We start from the raw sequence: 15,546 nt of genomic DNA, 5'->3' as shown, positions 1-15,546 counted from the left end.
TCGGACTCAAATGACCCGTTATCTCCTAGACTAAGGAGATAGGTGTCATAGCCAAAGAGTTATTGTTTGTTTGTCGTTTTGTTTTTCCAAGCTAGTAACATGAAAGTTGTTATTGTGGGATGATGATGTTGTTAGGCGAGTTTAACGAAGGATGAGTTTGTTCAAAGTCTCCAAGTGGGAGATTTGTTGAGGTGTGGAGACATTTAAACAAAGTTGGAAATGTCGCCACAAAAGGTGAGTTAAAGTGTTGCACGAATTTTGCAGATTTCGGATTGCGTGAAACCTGAATTCAGAAAGTTCCAGGGAGTGATGCGGCGCATCCATGCATCATTTTGGCCCGAAGGTTTGTGATGCGAAGCTTTTAATGGATACGACGCATTTTTGGGCAATGATGCGGCGCATCATGTGGAGATGCAGCGCATCTCCTGCTGGCAGCAAGTGGATCAACTTGCTCACATGGGATCCGGATTTAATTAACCAAGTTGTCACTTTAGGTGCAAAGTAGGTTACTTTACACCTTGTTTTATGTCTGTGATCATGCATATGCAAGGGTGTAAAGAGGATCAAGTTGGTTAGTTGATGATTCCTTGAAGCATTCATGAAGTTTTCTTATGATCTTGTTTCTCCTATAAATGTTCCTCATTGTAACTCATTGTAAACTCACCACCACGAAATTAATCAATATAGAACACTCTTTAATTGGCCGTGGACTAAAGCAATCATAAACGATTGCATATAACCACGTTAAATTCCCGTGTTTTTATCATTCTTGCTAGTTTTACGATTATCACTATATTTTTCATTTGTTGGAAGTGGGTTGATAACTTGGGGTTATCTAGTCTTGTTTGGGCTCACCTAGTCGGATTTCCTAACATATATTTTCAAATTCAGTTGAGTTACTAATTACAAATTATAAATATATCTATATCTATTTGAAACTGACTTTATTTATTTTAATTTTCGTGTTAGAATTTATTAGTAGTGACTTTAAATTTTATATATATATATATATATATATATATATATATATATATATATATATATATATATATATATATATATATATATATATATATATATATTATATTATATATTATATATAATAAGTTTAAATGTAGTTCTAAATTTATATTTAACATTCTCTTTATCCGATGCATAAATTTGATGTACATTGATATTAAGCGCCATTATATATCACTAAGGCCCCGTTTGACTCACGTAATCTGTTGAAATTCCGACGTAGTTGGAATTGGAATTGAATTTAGACACGCATCGTGTCTAAAATCAATTCTAATTCTGCCGAAATTTCATTGAATTTCGTGAGCCAAACGAGACCTAAGGGTTAGATAATTATTGTGCCACATTAATTTGTGAAATTGAACTTTATTGATAAATATATAACAACTCGAATAAAATGTTATAAATACACCGTAAAATGACAATATTGGACACCCATAAATTAGCTTCCAACAATCTTTATACGGTAAATTATTAGAAATTATCGTTAACAACACTATATTTTATTAGAATTATCGTTAACAAAATGCTCTCGAGTTCGAGTCGCATATGGTAATTATATAATTCAATTTGACAAACAGTTGGTTATGGAGTCTATTGAAACATCGTTGTCTTAGCATGTCATATGACAATTGTTCATGAGATGTTTATCAAAGATGATTACACGCAGAGCCTGTAATATGACGGTTGTTCGGTGAAATATCTTTTATACGTGGAACAAATATGATCAGGTGATGAGAACTCCTTCGATAATCCACCGTTAGTGATTCTCGCTATTAAAAAGAAAATAAACAAGTCAATAACGCTTAGCACAGTATAACCACAACCATTGAGTAATGCAGATGTTCCCCATATTTGGCAGCCGATTGTAGACCGATTGGCTTGCCCTTTATTAACCTTTTGTCACAAATAAATACGAGTATAAACAATGAAAATGAAGGAAAGTTTGATACGCGGCACTTTTATAAAAGCCACGTCATCTTACCATCTCTCTCTCTCTCTCTCTCTCTCTCTCTCTCTCTCTGTGTTAAAACAAACATTCCGATTATTCTTTTTCCAACATACATACTTACACAATCACATATATCTATCATTCACTCTTTAGGAAGAATCATTACGGAGCTAAAAAATGAAATTAACATCAAATTTGTTGAAGAGAAACAAATTAGGACGAAATGTGCTATTCGTAATGCTGTTCCTTGCAGTTATCATGTTAACATGTGCTAGAGCAGCTAAGGTTTAATATCAATTCGATGATAATTGTTTGTAATTATCGTTGTGTTAATATACATGTAATGATGTACAATTTGAATGAAAATTTGTATCAGGAAGGACAAACGTGTGTAAATAATAGCAACTGTGACTTAGGGTTACATTGCGAAGCTTGTGTTGCTGACGGCAATGTTCGCCCTAGGTGTACTCGTGTTCAGCCTCTAAGTCCTTTTTCCAAGGTATATATACATATACATAAATGTATATATCTGTATATAAATGTGTGTGTGATTGTGTGATTACAGGTGAAAGGATTGCCGTTTAACCGGTATTCATGGTTAACGACGCACAATGCGTTTGCTAAATTGGGGGAGAAATCGGCTACAGGTTCTGTTGTGTTAGCTCCGATGAATCAGCAGGATTCATGGTTAATTATGATTTTAAAGGAGGTACACCAGCAGAAACTAACATAACCCCGGAGCCCTAGGCGATCCGGATCCGATTTCTTCGCACTTGAGTTTTTTGACCGGAATTTCGACGGGATCGATCAATTGATCATGGTAGCAAACGCTGTTAAGGAGAATAAAGAAAAAGGATGGAGAGTCGTGCATCGTAGGAATGGGAGAAAGACGACTTCTTCAATTGATAACCCGTTTGCAGATGTTGAGAAGGTATCAACAACTTTTTATGTTACAAATTTGCCGGAGGATCTTACTGCTAAACAATTGGGGCAGGCCTGTGAGGTATTTGGTAATATCTTAGATACTTTCATTCCATTTAAACGATCAATAAAAGGTAATAGGTTTGGATTTGTGCGCTTTGTGGGTGTCAAGGATGAGGAGTTGTTGGGTAAATCCCTAACAAACATTTGGTTCGGCAATTATCGATTGCGTGCTTCTGTTGCTAGGTTCCAACGATCCTCAAAAGCTAATGGATTTCAGCATAAACAAACATCAGATGTGCACCCTAATCAGCATAAAGTGGGGACTAATTCAAAATCCGGATCTTCTATTCCCAAGAAGGATTCAGGTGGGTTGGGCAGTAATGACTATCTTCATGCTGTCAAATTCGGTAAGAGAGATGTTATTGTCAAACCAAAGATCACTAACAAAGTCACTTTATCGAATCATGAAGCTGCTCAATTTAATGATTCGAATGAAGCATTATTGATCAAAATCAAGGAGGTAGAAGCTATGATGAATTTCCCTAGAATTTGTAGGGAAGAAGGGTTTGTAAATGTGTCCATACATCATGCAGGGGGATATTGGCTTTGGGTTCAGTTTGAATCGAAAAATGCTTGTGATGAATTCAAAAGCAACATCTATCTCAAGAATTTTTACTCTACCCCAAGACCGGTATCTAATTATTTCGTTGTGGACGAAAGATTCACATGGATTGACATTGTTGGCATGCCCCTTTGTGCATGGGGTACAAATGCTTATAAAAAGGTTGCAGGTCTGTTTGGGAAATTTTTGTTCTTTGAAAAAGGAACTAATTCACCAATGAATAATGGAAGAGCATGTATAGCCACACAACATAAAGGTATTATTAATGAGGATGTTAATGTAGTGATTCGGGGTAATTCATTTGAGGTAAATGTTCATGAAAATGGGGCGTGGAACTTGACCATTGACAAAGACGAGAAGGAACAGTCCCAGGCTGATGAAAGTGATAATGATGATATGGCCTCAGATTCAGACGAGGAGGATAAATTAAGTAACAGCCATGGTAATGATAAGAATGAAGCAAATGTTTTTACTGAAGAGGTCGTTCAGGAGACTGATTTTGAGAGTCAGTATGAGGAAAAGGGAGATACAATTGGTGAGAAGAGGATGAATGAAGAAACACTGCCTGAGGTGGTTAAACCAAATGGTAGTAGTACTAAGAGTTCCACTAAATCCAATAAAGACATTGGTAACGTAAGTAATGACTTAAAACTGAATGGGTCTTTATTCTGTGCTTTGGATAATATTGTTAACATGGGTCAAAAATTAGGAGTGGATGTCTCAGATTGCCAAGAAGCTTTTCATAATTTAATTGATCGTATTGGAGAACAGTGTGTGAATAAATGAAGATTTTGTCCATAAATGTTCGAGGGTGTAAGAAAAGGAGGAAACAAGTGTGGGTGAAAGAATTGTGCTCCAAAAATAATATTATGTTTTTGGGTATTCAAGAAACAAAAATGGCTCGACTAGAACATTTTCGGTTAAAAACGATGTGGGGAAATTTCAATTATGATTTCGCGTGTTCTTTATCAAGAGGTCGTTCGGGAGGCATCCTGTCCATATGGGACCCAAAAGTCTTTTTCAAGGAGCAGATATGGTGTGGGGATCACTACGTCATTGTTAAAGGTAGATGTACTCATGTTGATGGTGTTTTTTTTATCATTAACATTTATGGTCCACAAGATTTAGGGGAGAAGAATCGTCTATGGAATTTTCTAGCTGATTTCAAAGAAAGAAATGATGGGTATTATATCATGTTTGGAGATTTTAACGAAGTCAGAGAAGAAGCGGACAGATTTGGAACGAATTTTAATGCTATTGGGGCTCAACATTTTAACGATTTTATTAATAATGTTGGTTTGATTGATGTGCCGTTAGGTGGGAGGAGATACACATGGATGAACAAATCGGGCACAAAAATGAGCTTGATCGATAGATTTTTAGTCACACCTAATGTTGCAGATATTCTTCCTGAGGTAAAACTCGAAGCTTTTAACCGTGCTTGGTCTGACCATGTTCCATTGTTTTTTCATGTTGATAACAGAGACTTTGGGCCGATACCTTTCAAGGTATTTAGTTCCTGGTTTCAACGAGATGATTTCAAAGGGTTTGTGGAGAAGGCGTGGTTAGATGATGACATGAATGTTCCTTTTTATGACAAAATGCGCAGATTAAAACAGAAGATCAAATCATGGGTGATTAATAATAAACAACGGGAGAAGAGCTGTTTGACTAGGTTAAGGGACAGGATACATGAGATTGAGATTAAGATCGAAAACTCTTGTGCCTCTCTTGAGGAGTTAGACGAGAGGACAAAGAGTTATATGGAGATCGAGGAGATTGCTCGATATGAGGAGATGGATGCACAACAGAAAGCAAAGATTAACTGGGATATCGAAGGTGATGAGAATTCCAAGTTTTTTCATGGAATTATTAATAAAAAGAGACAGCATAGACAAGTTAATGGAATCCACATTGATGGTGTTTGGATATCTAATCCAACTGATATTAAGGCCGCATTCTATAAATTCTATGCTAATCAATTCGATGCAGACACAAATGAAGTATTTATACCAAACATTACTCCTCCGAGATGCCTAAATTCGAATGATAGGGAGTGGTTAGATAGAGAAATAACGGAGGAAGAAATAAAGATAGCGGTTTGGGAGTGCGGTAATCATAAGGCTCCGGGACCGGATGGCTTTTCTTTCTTTTTCCTCAAATCATTTTGGGATTTAATGAAGAGTGATGTGGTGCGTGCAGTCAAAATGGCCTTTGATTCGAATTGTCTGAATAAAGGAGCATTGTCGGCCTTCATTGCCTTGATCCCAAAGGTGTCGAAACCAATTGTTATTAAGGATTTTAGACCCATTTCATTAATCGGTATGCTTTATAAGATTATTGCAAAGGTGCTTGAACATAGATTGTCCCGAGTTATAAATAAGATAATCAGCGATGTCCAATCGGCGTTCATAACAGGGCGTCAGATTTTAGATGGGCCTCTAATCTTGAGTGAAGTTATCGAATGGTATAAAAGGAAGAATCGGAAACTCATGATATTCAAAGCTGACTTCGAAAAAGCGTACGATTCGGTTAATTGGAAATTTTTGGATTATATGATGATGCGAATGGGTTTTGGTTCGAAATGGAGAACGTGGATCAAAATGTGCCTTAATTCAGCGAGGTCTTCGGTCCTGATAAACGGTAGTCCGACTGAGGAGTTTCCTATCAGAAAGGGACTTCGCCAGGGTGATCCTTTAAGTCCTTTTCTTTTTTTGATTGTGATGGAAGGACTACATTTTATGCTGGAAGAAGGCGTCGACTCGGGGTTGTTTCAAGGAGCATCAGTTGGTGCAGCTAACTTTAATGTTTCACATCTTTTTTATGCAGATGATGTAGTGATCGTATCGGAGTGGAACTCAATGAACATGTCGAACATTGTCCAGATTTTGAATGTTTTTTATCGTGCATCGGGGTTGAAGATCAACATGGAGAAATCAAATGTTTACGGAATAGGTGTTATTCCTTCGGAACTGGAAATTATGGCAACACAAACAGGTTGTTTAGCGGGCAATCTACCGTTCAAGTATTTGGGCTTACCTTTAGGCGCAAACATGAATTCATTGCATAATTGGGCTGAGTTAACAGCTAGGTTCGAAAAAAAGTTGTCATCATGGAAGGCGAATTTGTTGTCTTCTGGAGGTAGGTTGACACTCATAAAAGCTGTATTGGGAGGATTAGGCATTTATTTACTGTCCTTATTTAAGTGCCCTTCAGGGGTTTTAAAATGTCTAGAAAGTAGTCGAATGAGATTTTTTTGGGGCGGAGATTCAGGGAACTCAAAAATGGCATGGGTCAGGTGGGAGCAAATTCTTGCTCAACATGAAAAGGGAGGTCTAAACATTGGGAGTTTGAAAGCTTTCAATATGGCTCTTTTGTTAAAATGGAAATGGCGATTTTTGAATAAACCTGATATGTTATGGACACGGGCTATTAAAGAGATTTATGGTCGTGAAGGTATTGGCACGAATCACAGGCTACATAAGTCAAGCGTCTGGGGAAACATTGTTTCATCATGGAGTTGTTTGAATGACAAGAACATCATTCGTCATGACGTTTTTAAGAAGAAAGTTGGCAACGGTTTGAATTCAAGATTTTGGAAAGACGTGTGGGTTGGAGATACTTCGTTGGCTATGAGGTACAATCGTATTTTTAAACTTGATGCTAATGATGACTGCTTAGTTGCGGACAGGTTCGTTAATGGTGATTGGCAATGGAATTGGATTCGTCCGTTGCGGTCATGTCGACATCTTGCTGAAGTTGAAGATTTGTTGACTACTGTTTCGCATTTAGTGCTAACCGAACAGGAAGATACATGGGTTTGCTCATTAACGACTGATGGGTGCTACAAAGTTTGTACAGGTAGAAAGATTTTTGATGACATTACGTTACCAACGGCTCAGGTGGCGACTAAATGGGTATCAATTCTACCGCGCAAAGTCAATATTTTTCTGTGGAGGGTGGCTCTCGATAAGCTCCCAACACGTCTCAATTTGAAAAAAAAAGGGTTGGAGATTCAACAAATTAATTGTCCATCTTGCTCTTATGCTATTGAGTCTTTGGATCACACTTTGTTTGGTTGCCCAGTTGCTAAAGAGGTGTGGTCAAGGATTCAAGTGTGGACTAATGTTGGTATTCCTTCGTTCGACTCATGGTTGCTTTGGATAGCTTGGTTGGATGCTTGGTCGTGTTCGAGAAAACAGATGGATCATGCGTACGTCATTGGAGCAGCATATATGTGGATTATGTGGCGGTTCAGAAACGGGATGATTTTCGGTACTCAAAAATTGAAGAAATGTGATCTTTTTGATTCTATATGTAATTTTTCATTTTCTTGGATTAGATATAGAAGCAAATGTAATTTATCTAGGACCGTTTGGTTTCATAATCCTTTGTAACTCTTTGTTTTGTGCGCCTCTTCTAGCGACTTGCTAGGTTGAGGTTGTTTATAAAATGGCTGTTCGAAAAAAAAATTATGATTTTTCAATTTCAATTTTTAGGCAGAAGGAATATTTGTCTTTTTGAGGCTGATTTAAATATTGTTTTGTTAAACATCCCTATAAATAGGAATTTAATATTAGCTTTGGTTCCGAAGAAAAGTATAATATCATGGGATCTATACCTTCAGTAATCAGAATTTGAAGGGGATTTTAGGGATTAATGGATCTATGTGGCTATCTTGTTAATCAGAGTTAGCTTTTCAATGGAATATCAGAATTACTTGCAGGAAAATAAGGGCCTAGAATTTTTATTTATTTATCAAAACTAGATAAATGGACTGGATGTGACATGTTAGATGTGTAATGAAACAATTTTGTGATGGGATTACTGTTATTTTCAAGTAAGCCGATTGTTCAAAATGTTCATGGAAGCGGAATAGATTTGTTATTAAACTTAATTTTAGATTTCAAACCTAAAGTAAATATCCTGGACTTTTAAATCAACGTATCTGATTCTTAGAACGACAACTTGGGAGCAAATGGGTAATTAACATGAAAACTTGGCCATACATTAGTTAGATACTATAACACGATGGATAAAGATAAGTTGGTACCAAACAGTTAAGCAAGTACTGTATTTGATATGGTCTGAGGATGTACTTACCAATCACATGGGAGTATAATGATGAATTACTAGTATGCCTTTAAAGGTTGGATGAAGTGCACTTTAATAATTAGAAAGGCGGAATCTCTCATGCTTGTCTTTGTTAAATGATACTGACAACTCTTATGGAGCGTAACATGGGTAAACCAATCGGATAGTCTTGCACAAATATAATATTTATACGGTTGTCTTTTACTCTTTTATTCAGGATTAAATATACCTGCAGCCCCATAAAATGAAATAGAGTTGGAAGCATAAGAGTTAGTTGTAATGATCAATGCATAAAATTTGAACAGCCTAGTTATAAAGCCCTTAAATCGTCAATTAAAGATCTACTTAGATTTCTTTCTTCTGGGAAACTATATACTCTAAAGAAGCCAAATGATCCATCTTAGATTTCTATAATATTCACATCATTGACTTCATGTACAGAGTTCCCCTGATTGATAATTTTTGGGGACAACAATTCATATTTTTTTGGAATATACGAAATTTGTACACCATGCATACATAATCTAGTACTTCATAGTGCAGTTGAGTTCGTTAAAATGCCAACTGCTAAGCAACAGACTTTGATTTTCATACGCCATATAACTGTAATGATATCATCTAATCTGTTCATTTACTTTCAGAAAGCATGTATGCTGTACATATTATTTCACTTTTTAAAGGATTTTTGTTTGCCATTACTTGTACAGAATGGTGTGAGAGGGCTGATGCTTGATATGTATGACTTTGAGAATGACATTTGGTTATGTCATTCTTTTGGTGGCAAATGCTTCAACTACACAGCTTTTGTAAGTAATTTTTGGGTTTCTGCTGAATATTTCACCTCAATTAGACCGTTTCTGACTGTATAATTAGCTTGCTATATCTTTGAGACATGGCTAGGGTAAAAAGGCGACATTAGTAGAGTGTATAACATGCCATAGTAACATACAAACCAATTAAAAAAACACGTGTGCCTTTGCAGCTGTGTTGTTAGAAACCGTATTATCTTCCATATGAATTATGTTAAACTGTTATGCTATACTTTTGTCACCGTGTCACCAACGTCTCTGTATTTTTGATTTGGTGTACTTGTACCTAGAATTATACCATATCGTAGAGGTGGTAATATCAACCCAAGTATATGGGGGTTTGATATTACTGATAATGTGTCAAACGTGGATAATAATCAACTAATATGAAAAAGTTAAATGGGTCAAAAGTCGCCTAACACACATTCAAATGCTTACAATTTCTTAAGCTTATTTAGAATAGTTTATCTGATTATTTTGGGATAATGACTTACTTATATGGATGTTTCACACTGGTAATTATATTTTAAGTGTACCGGTATAGTAACCAAACTTGGTAAAACTGTTCCTTTTTCTAGTTTCACTGTGACAAAGTTTGTTGTCATCTTATAACATATAAGTGAATAAATAAAACAAGCTACTAAATTTAATGGCTAAATTGTTACAAATAGAAGTAGAGTGACCAGTATGGAAGATCGAGATAAGTAAATTTGAGTTTGTTATGACTTGTGACATTGTTTCAATTATTCTCTTAGTTAAAATAGTTTTTGTTATCATATTTATGACATTCATAGTTACTAAATATTAAAAAGCGTCTGTGGGTTGGAAACCTGACCTGTGTTGTCCACCTACACAATCATTAGACCCACCCATTTTTCCTTCTCTACCAGAAGCAGTGCCTACCTATAGAACACTAACGACTAAATCTTGACCTTTTTTTTCATCAGCAACCTGCTATCAATGTCCTGAAAGAGATTCGAGATTTCCTCGAAAATAATCCTACTGAAATAGTTACTGTAATCATTGAGGATTACGTTACGTCTCCAAATGGCCTAACTAAAGTCTTCAATGCTGCTGGTCTGAAGAAATTCTGGTTTCCAGTATCTAAAATGCCAATTGACGGTAGAGATTGGCCAACACTTGACTCCATGGTCCAACAGAATTTTCGGTTGGTAGTTTTTACTTCAAAATCTACTAAACAGGCTACTGAAGGGATTGCATATGAATGGAAGTACTTGGTTGAGAACCAGTGTAAGTTATCTCAACTTTGATGAGTTCAGGTCTAGACTTAGATCTAGTTGCATGAAAGTGTTAACCAACTTTGGTCAGACTTCTATCTCGAGTAGTTAACTTTTTCCTGAATAAACTGCTCTTGCACTTCCAAATGTTTCTATAACACCCTCAAACTTGCAAAAACTTCGATAAAAACCCTATGAACATCCAGTAAAAACCTTGTTGACTTTTTTACGTGACATTGATGGGGATATTGAATGGTGGTTACATGTGCTGTCAAGATTGAAAACTACGTAATAACGTAAATCTGAATTTTTATAAGCTTGTGGATTTTTCTTGGACAAATAGAGTTCCTTACGTTGAATAGAAATTTAAGCAAACATGGTACATTTTTATGCAACTTGTCTATCAAAATATCTCATTTGTGCAATGCATATGGTATTGCAGATGGAACAAATGGGATGAAAAGTGGGTCATGCCCTAACCGTGCGGAGTCTGCTACTATGAACACTACATCAAGGTCTCTGGTTTTAATGAACTACTTTCCAGATACCCCGGATATCACCCAAGCTTGCAAGGACAATTCTGCTCCATTAATAAGCATGCTCAATACATGCCATGATTTAGCCGGTAAACGTTGGCCTAATTTCATTGCTGTCGACTTTTACAAGGTATTCGCTATATTTTTATGATAGATTGAATCTTCTATTGATTAAAATACATTATATTCCTGGAGTGCTTGTTGCATTTGAATACAGAAATAATTGAATTCAAATATGGAATAACTTGTTTTTGCAGAGAAGTGATGGCGGAGGTGCACCTGCCGCTGTAGATATGGCTAACGGGCAGCTACTTTGTGGTTGTACCTCAATTTCAGAATGCAGGGTAAGCAACATCAAATTCATCACTCAGTACTAGAGGTGGCATGATAGGCTGGTCAGGGGGTTGGGTCACTTGGGTAAGTAGTTCAAACCGGTCATTTGTAGTACCGGTTGGAGTGGAAGGGGTCAGGTTAACATGTAAACCCATTTTTGTCCATTTTATAGAGTTTTTATATATAGTTTTGTGCTAATTATGACTACAAGAATAATATTGTTACTAATCAACTTCTTTGCATATTTCTCTGTTAGCTAAAGTCTTTGATTGACCCTTTGAGATCAAACCTAACCCAAATCAGACCTAATCCATACATAAAAAAGTACTCCATATGAAATACCCAAAAAAAGAAAGAAAGAAACTTGACTACTGTAGTATTTGAATTCGATTTTTGGTGCAGCCTAACATGAAGTTTGGAGCCTGTAACATCCCAGAGGCTGGTGTTGCTCCAGCCCCGGTTTCAGCATTAAAAAGCTCACCCAACGCTGGTGGTCAGTTGGGTCCACTCGGATGGTTGTTCGGGACAGGTTTAACTGCTTTAACTTTGACGTTGTGAAGTAGCAGCAGTAGCAGTTAGACTTCTGTAATACTCCAGTTAATATCATCAACTTTCCACTTTTCATTAGAGATATAATGTAGACAACCATATATCATATCTGTAAACTAGCAACACCCTCTCAACATTAACTAGTCTTTGAATTGAATATTCGGAATGAATGGCATTTGATTAGACAAAGTGGATGATCTTTCATTCTTGTCCATCTTGAGTAATTAGAACGCTCAAGCTCTACCGCTGCCCCTAATAATTCTTTGGTAAATGTAAACCAAAATTGTAAATCGCCAACCTTGAAGATAGAGGAAACCACACCCAAGTGACTGAATTCTTCTACTGTCAGAAATTTAGAAGGGTCGTTCGATATCATTTATCAATAATTGTATGTCTGGTGATGTATTGGCCAATAAATCCGAGTTACGGAAATAATGCAAACTTATATGTTAATAGAAGTATACGTGCTAGAAGTGATTTCGTAGGCATATATATATTTTTTTAGCGACAAAGATCTTATTGATAAAACTTGCTACGTGAGGAATTACAAAGGCTTTAGGAGCCTTAAGTTTCAATTCGAAACTAAATGACTCATGTTTTTAAGCCAATTGAAATTGTAAAATCGGACTAAATCGAAAAGAACATTAAACTCTATGATCCAACTAACAATCATTAAAAAAATATGCTATTTCGCCGCAAATTACCCATAAAAGATAAAACAGTAAATATGACACCCAACGAGCATTGCTTTCCCACATTCTCCTTCTCGTATCGATTATGCGTAAGATAATGACCTCATGCACAACTCTCATGACAGCTTTCACAACTAGCAGACCTTGTTTCTTTTTTTGTCCTTTGTCACGTGTACTCTAATAGTGATGGTTGGATTTGGGCTCATGACAGCTCTCATACTTTCTATTTTGCTAGTGCTCGACTAGCTTTGGATCATGCCACGGTCTCTTCTACAAGTAATGCTACTAATTGGTGCAAACTTGTGCCAATTAAGATTAATCTTTTTGCTTGGCGTTTGTTCCTCAATCTGACTTCCTCTTAAAGATAACTTGCTAGATCGAAACATCGATGTTCCTTATACTTTATGTGACATGTGCAACAATATGCTGGAATCGAACAACCATACATTTCTGGAATGTGATATTGCAAAAAGGATATGGCATTGTATTTGGCTTTGGATTCCCACTTGGAATTTGATCGTTGATATTAAAGTTTGGTTGGCGACTTAGCGGCTTTCAAAGGTATCAAGAGGAAGATTGTGGAAGTCATCATGCTTTCTACTTTGTGGAATATTTGGAGCTATCAGAACAACATTACTCTCGGGGACTAGAAGATGCGAAAGAACCCAATATATGATAACACTGTCACGAATTCGTTTATATGGTTGACTAGCAGATTATCGAAATGTAATCTCAGCTGGTCCACTTGGCTTCAAAGGCCTTTACTTTCTTTGTAATTTCTTGTACTCTTCCTAGCTTCTCGCTAGCTTTCTAATAAATTTTGGCTGTTCAAAAAGGTTGGCTGGTATAAGCTAAGTATATAACGTAAGTTCATTACTACTCTTTCATTGGAGGTAATCCTATTATTTTCATGGTTGTTGTTTGATACAGCTTGGTCAGCTTTAATCGACTAATTGAAATATACACCAGATAAGAAAACCAAAATAACGTCTAGATATTTACGGGCTGGATTTAGTGGGCTGGTTAATTTGCTACTCAAAATCAAATGGTCGTAACTAGTTGTGGAGCCCTCGCTTCGCGCCGGGGGCTTCATTTTGAATGCGAGTTAAAAAAAAAAGTCTTGATCTATTTTGTAAAAAAGAATTTTTTTCGACATCTAATATTGAAGGGTTGTTCCTTTTGTGAAAGTTGTTTCTTTTAGCGTTCGGGTTTTATTCTAAAAAAAAAAGTTAGTAAAGTGGGGGTTCGATTTGTATTTTAAGAAAAGTTAGAGGGTTAATTTGTGGAATTTGAAAAAAATATACGTATAAAGTGAGGGTTCGATTTGTATTTTAATAAAAGTTAGAGGGTTAAATTTGTGGAAATTGAAAAAAAGAATAGTACTATTCATAAGATTTTGTCTATTAGTTATACTAGTTGTGGAGCCCTCGCTTCGCTCCGGGGACTCCGTTTTGAATGCGAGTTAAAAAAAAAGTCATGATCTATTTTGTAAAAAAGAATTTTTTTCGACATCTAATATTGAAGGGTTGTTCCTTTTGTGAAAGTTGCTTTTTTTAGCGTTCGGGCTTTATTTTTTTTTAAAAAAAGTTAGTAAAGTGGGGGTTCGATTTGTATTTTAAGAAAAGTTAGAGGGTTAAGTTTGTGGAATTTGAAAAAATATACGTATAAAGTGGGGGTTTGATTTGTATTTTAATAAAAGTTAGGGGCTAAGGTTGTGAGAATTGGAAAAAAGAATAGGGCTATTCATAAGTTTTTTGTCTATTAGTTATACTAGTGTTCGAACCCTCGCTTCGCGCCGGGGTTCGGTTTTCAATGTATTATATTGCGTTTAGTTTGTAAAATTATTTTGTGGCTAACGATGATATCGTTGAAGCGCAACTCGAGTCGAACTAAAAGGTATAATCCGTGAAAGATTTAAATGTTATTTTAAATTAACAACAATATATGTACATCTCCGCGTTTCACTATGGAATTGTCGACTTTTAAAAATTTAACGCAAAATCGACGTGTATGAAAAGTACCTCAAATATTTAGCGTTTTTTAAAAAGCGTCTGATTTGCGTATAGTTAGTGACAGTGTGCTCCTAAAATTGTTTCGAGTTTAACGATGGTTTCAGAAAAATTTAACTCGGTGCGAGCGAGAAGATATGGCCCGTTGAATATTTGGGTGTAGTTTTTTTTAATTTTTTTATGAAAATGAGTATTTGACACTTTACTCCTTGTTTGGGGGTCGATTTTAATATTTGAACAAACTCTGAGGGTTTTTTTTTTTTTTTAAAGGTGGAAAATGGGAAAAAAAGTGAAAGAACGAAAGCACCACTGACGACTATTATTTATTTTTTGTCTATTAGGTAGTATATAAAGTATGTAGTCGATTTATAACGAATGAGGAGTTTAATGGTTAAAGTATAAAATGTTAAAAGTTTGTGATAAGTTTGTAAAAACCATAAAGTTAGATATTATATATTTGTTTGGGATTAAAATGTAAGTAAGTAAAAGAGTGGGGGTGGTTTGTGAAACTTGTGGGGTACTATTCACTTGGCCTTTGCCTTTTAGATATAAGGTATAATATAATGTAATTGTAATGTAATGTAATGTAATTGTAATGTAATGTAATTGTAATTTCTATTAGTTATATTTGTAATTGTAATGTAATTGTAATGTAATAATGTACATGGATATGGATATGGATATGGATATGGATATGGATATGGATATGTATATGTATGTATAAGGCCTAGGCCCATTAAATAAGACATACTGTTTAAATAAGTAAACCCT

General features: G+C 35.7%; 2 protein-coding genes across 2 annotated transcripts; both read left to right on the top strand.

Annotated features, from left to right (window-relative positions):
• Positions 1-2,073: 2,073 nt before the first annotated feature.
• On the top strand, positions 2,074-2,702 carry LOC139852211 (PI-PLC X domain-containing protein At5g67130-like). Its single transcript, XM_071841451.1, has 3 exons — positions 2,074-2,254; positions 2,346-2,468; positions 2,535-2,702. The coding sequence occupies exons 1-3, from the start codon at positions 2,147-2,149 to the stop codon at positions 2,700-2,702; spliced, it is 399 nt and encodes a 132-aa protein (XP_071697552.1). The 5' UTR covers positions 2,074-2,146.
• A 6,620-nt stretch (positions 2,703-9,322) lies between these two features.
• LOC139855780 (PI-PLC X domain-containing protein At5g67130-like) lies at positions 9,323-12,209 on the top strand. Its single transcript, XM_071845023.1, has 5 exons — positions 9,323-9,415; positions 10,366-10,669; positions 11,099-11,322; positions 11,450-11,536; positions 11,928-12,209. Exons 1-5 carry the CDS (start codon positions 9,335-9,337, stop codon positions 12,081-12,083), a joined length of 852 nt encoding a protein of 283 aa, XP_071701124.1. The 5' UTR covers positions 9,323-9,334; the 3' UTR covers positions 12,084-12,209.
• The last annotated feature ends 3,337 nt before the right edge of the window (positions 12,210-15,546 follow it).

The sequence above is a fragment of the Rutidosis leptorrhynchoides genome, chromosome 6 (genome assembly GCF_046630445.1).
Source record: "Rutidosis leptorrhynchoides isolate AG116_Rl617_1_P2 chromosome 6, CSIRO_AGI_Rlap_v1, whole genome shotgun sequence".
Taxonomy (NCBI): domain Eukaryota; kingdom Viridiplantae; phylum Streptophyta; class Magnoliopsida; order Asterales; family Asteraceae; genus Rutidosis; species Rutidosis leptorrhynchoides.
Note: the sequence above shows the minus strand (reverse complement) of the source record. Positions and strands in the feature narration are given on the sequence as shown.

Coding starts and splice junctions, on each gene's coding strand:
- LOC139855780 (XM_071845023.1), top strand. CDS start 9,335: ATGCTTGATATGTATGACTTTGAGAATGACATTTGGTTATGTCATTCT. Junction 9,416..10,365: donor GCTTCAACTACACAGCTTTT/GTAAGTAATTTT, acceptor TTTTTTCATCAG/CAACCTGCTATCAATGTCCT. Junction 11,537..11,927: donor CCTCAATTTCAGAATGCAGG/GTAAGCAACATC, acceptor TTTTTGGTGCAG/CCTAACATGAAGTTTGGAGC.
- LOC139852211 (XM_071841451.1), top strand. CDS start 2,147: ATGAAATTAACATCAAATTTGTTGAAGAGAAACAAATTAGGACGAAAT. Junction 2,255..2,345: donor CATGTGCTAGAGCAGCTAAG/GTTTAATATCAA, acceptor AATTTGTATCAG/GAAGGACAAACGTGTGTAAA. Junction 2,469..2,534: donor CTCTAAGTCCTTTTTCCAAG/GTATATATACAT, acceptor GTGTGATTACAG/GTGAAAGGATTGCCGTTTAA.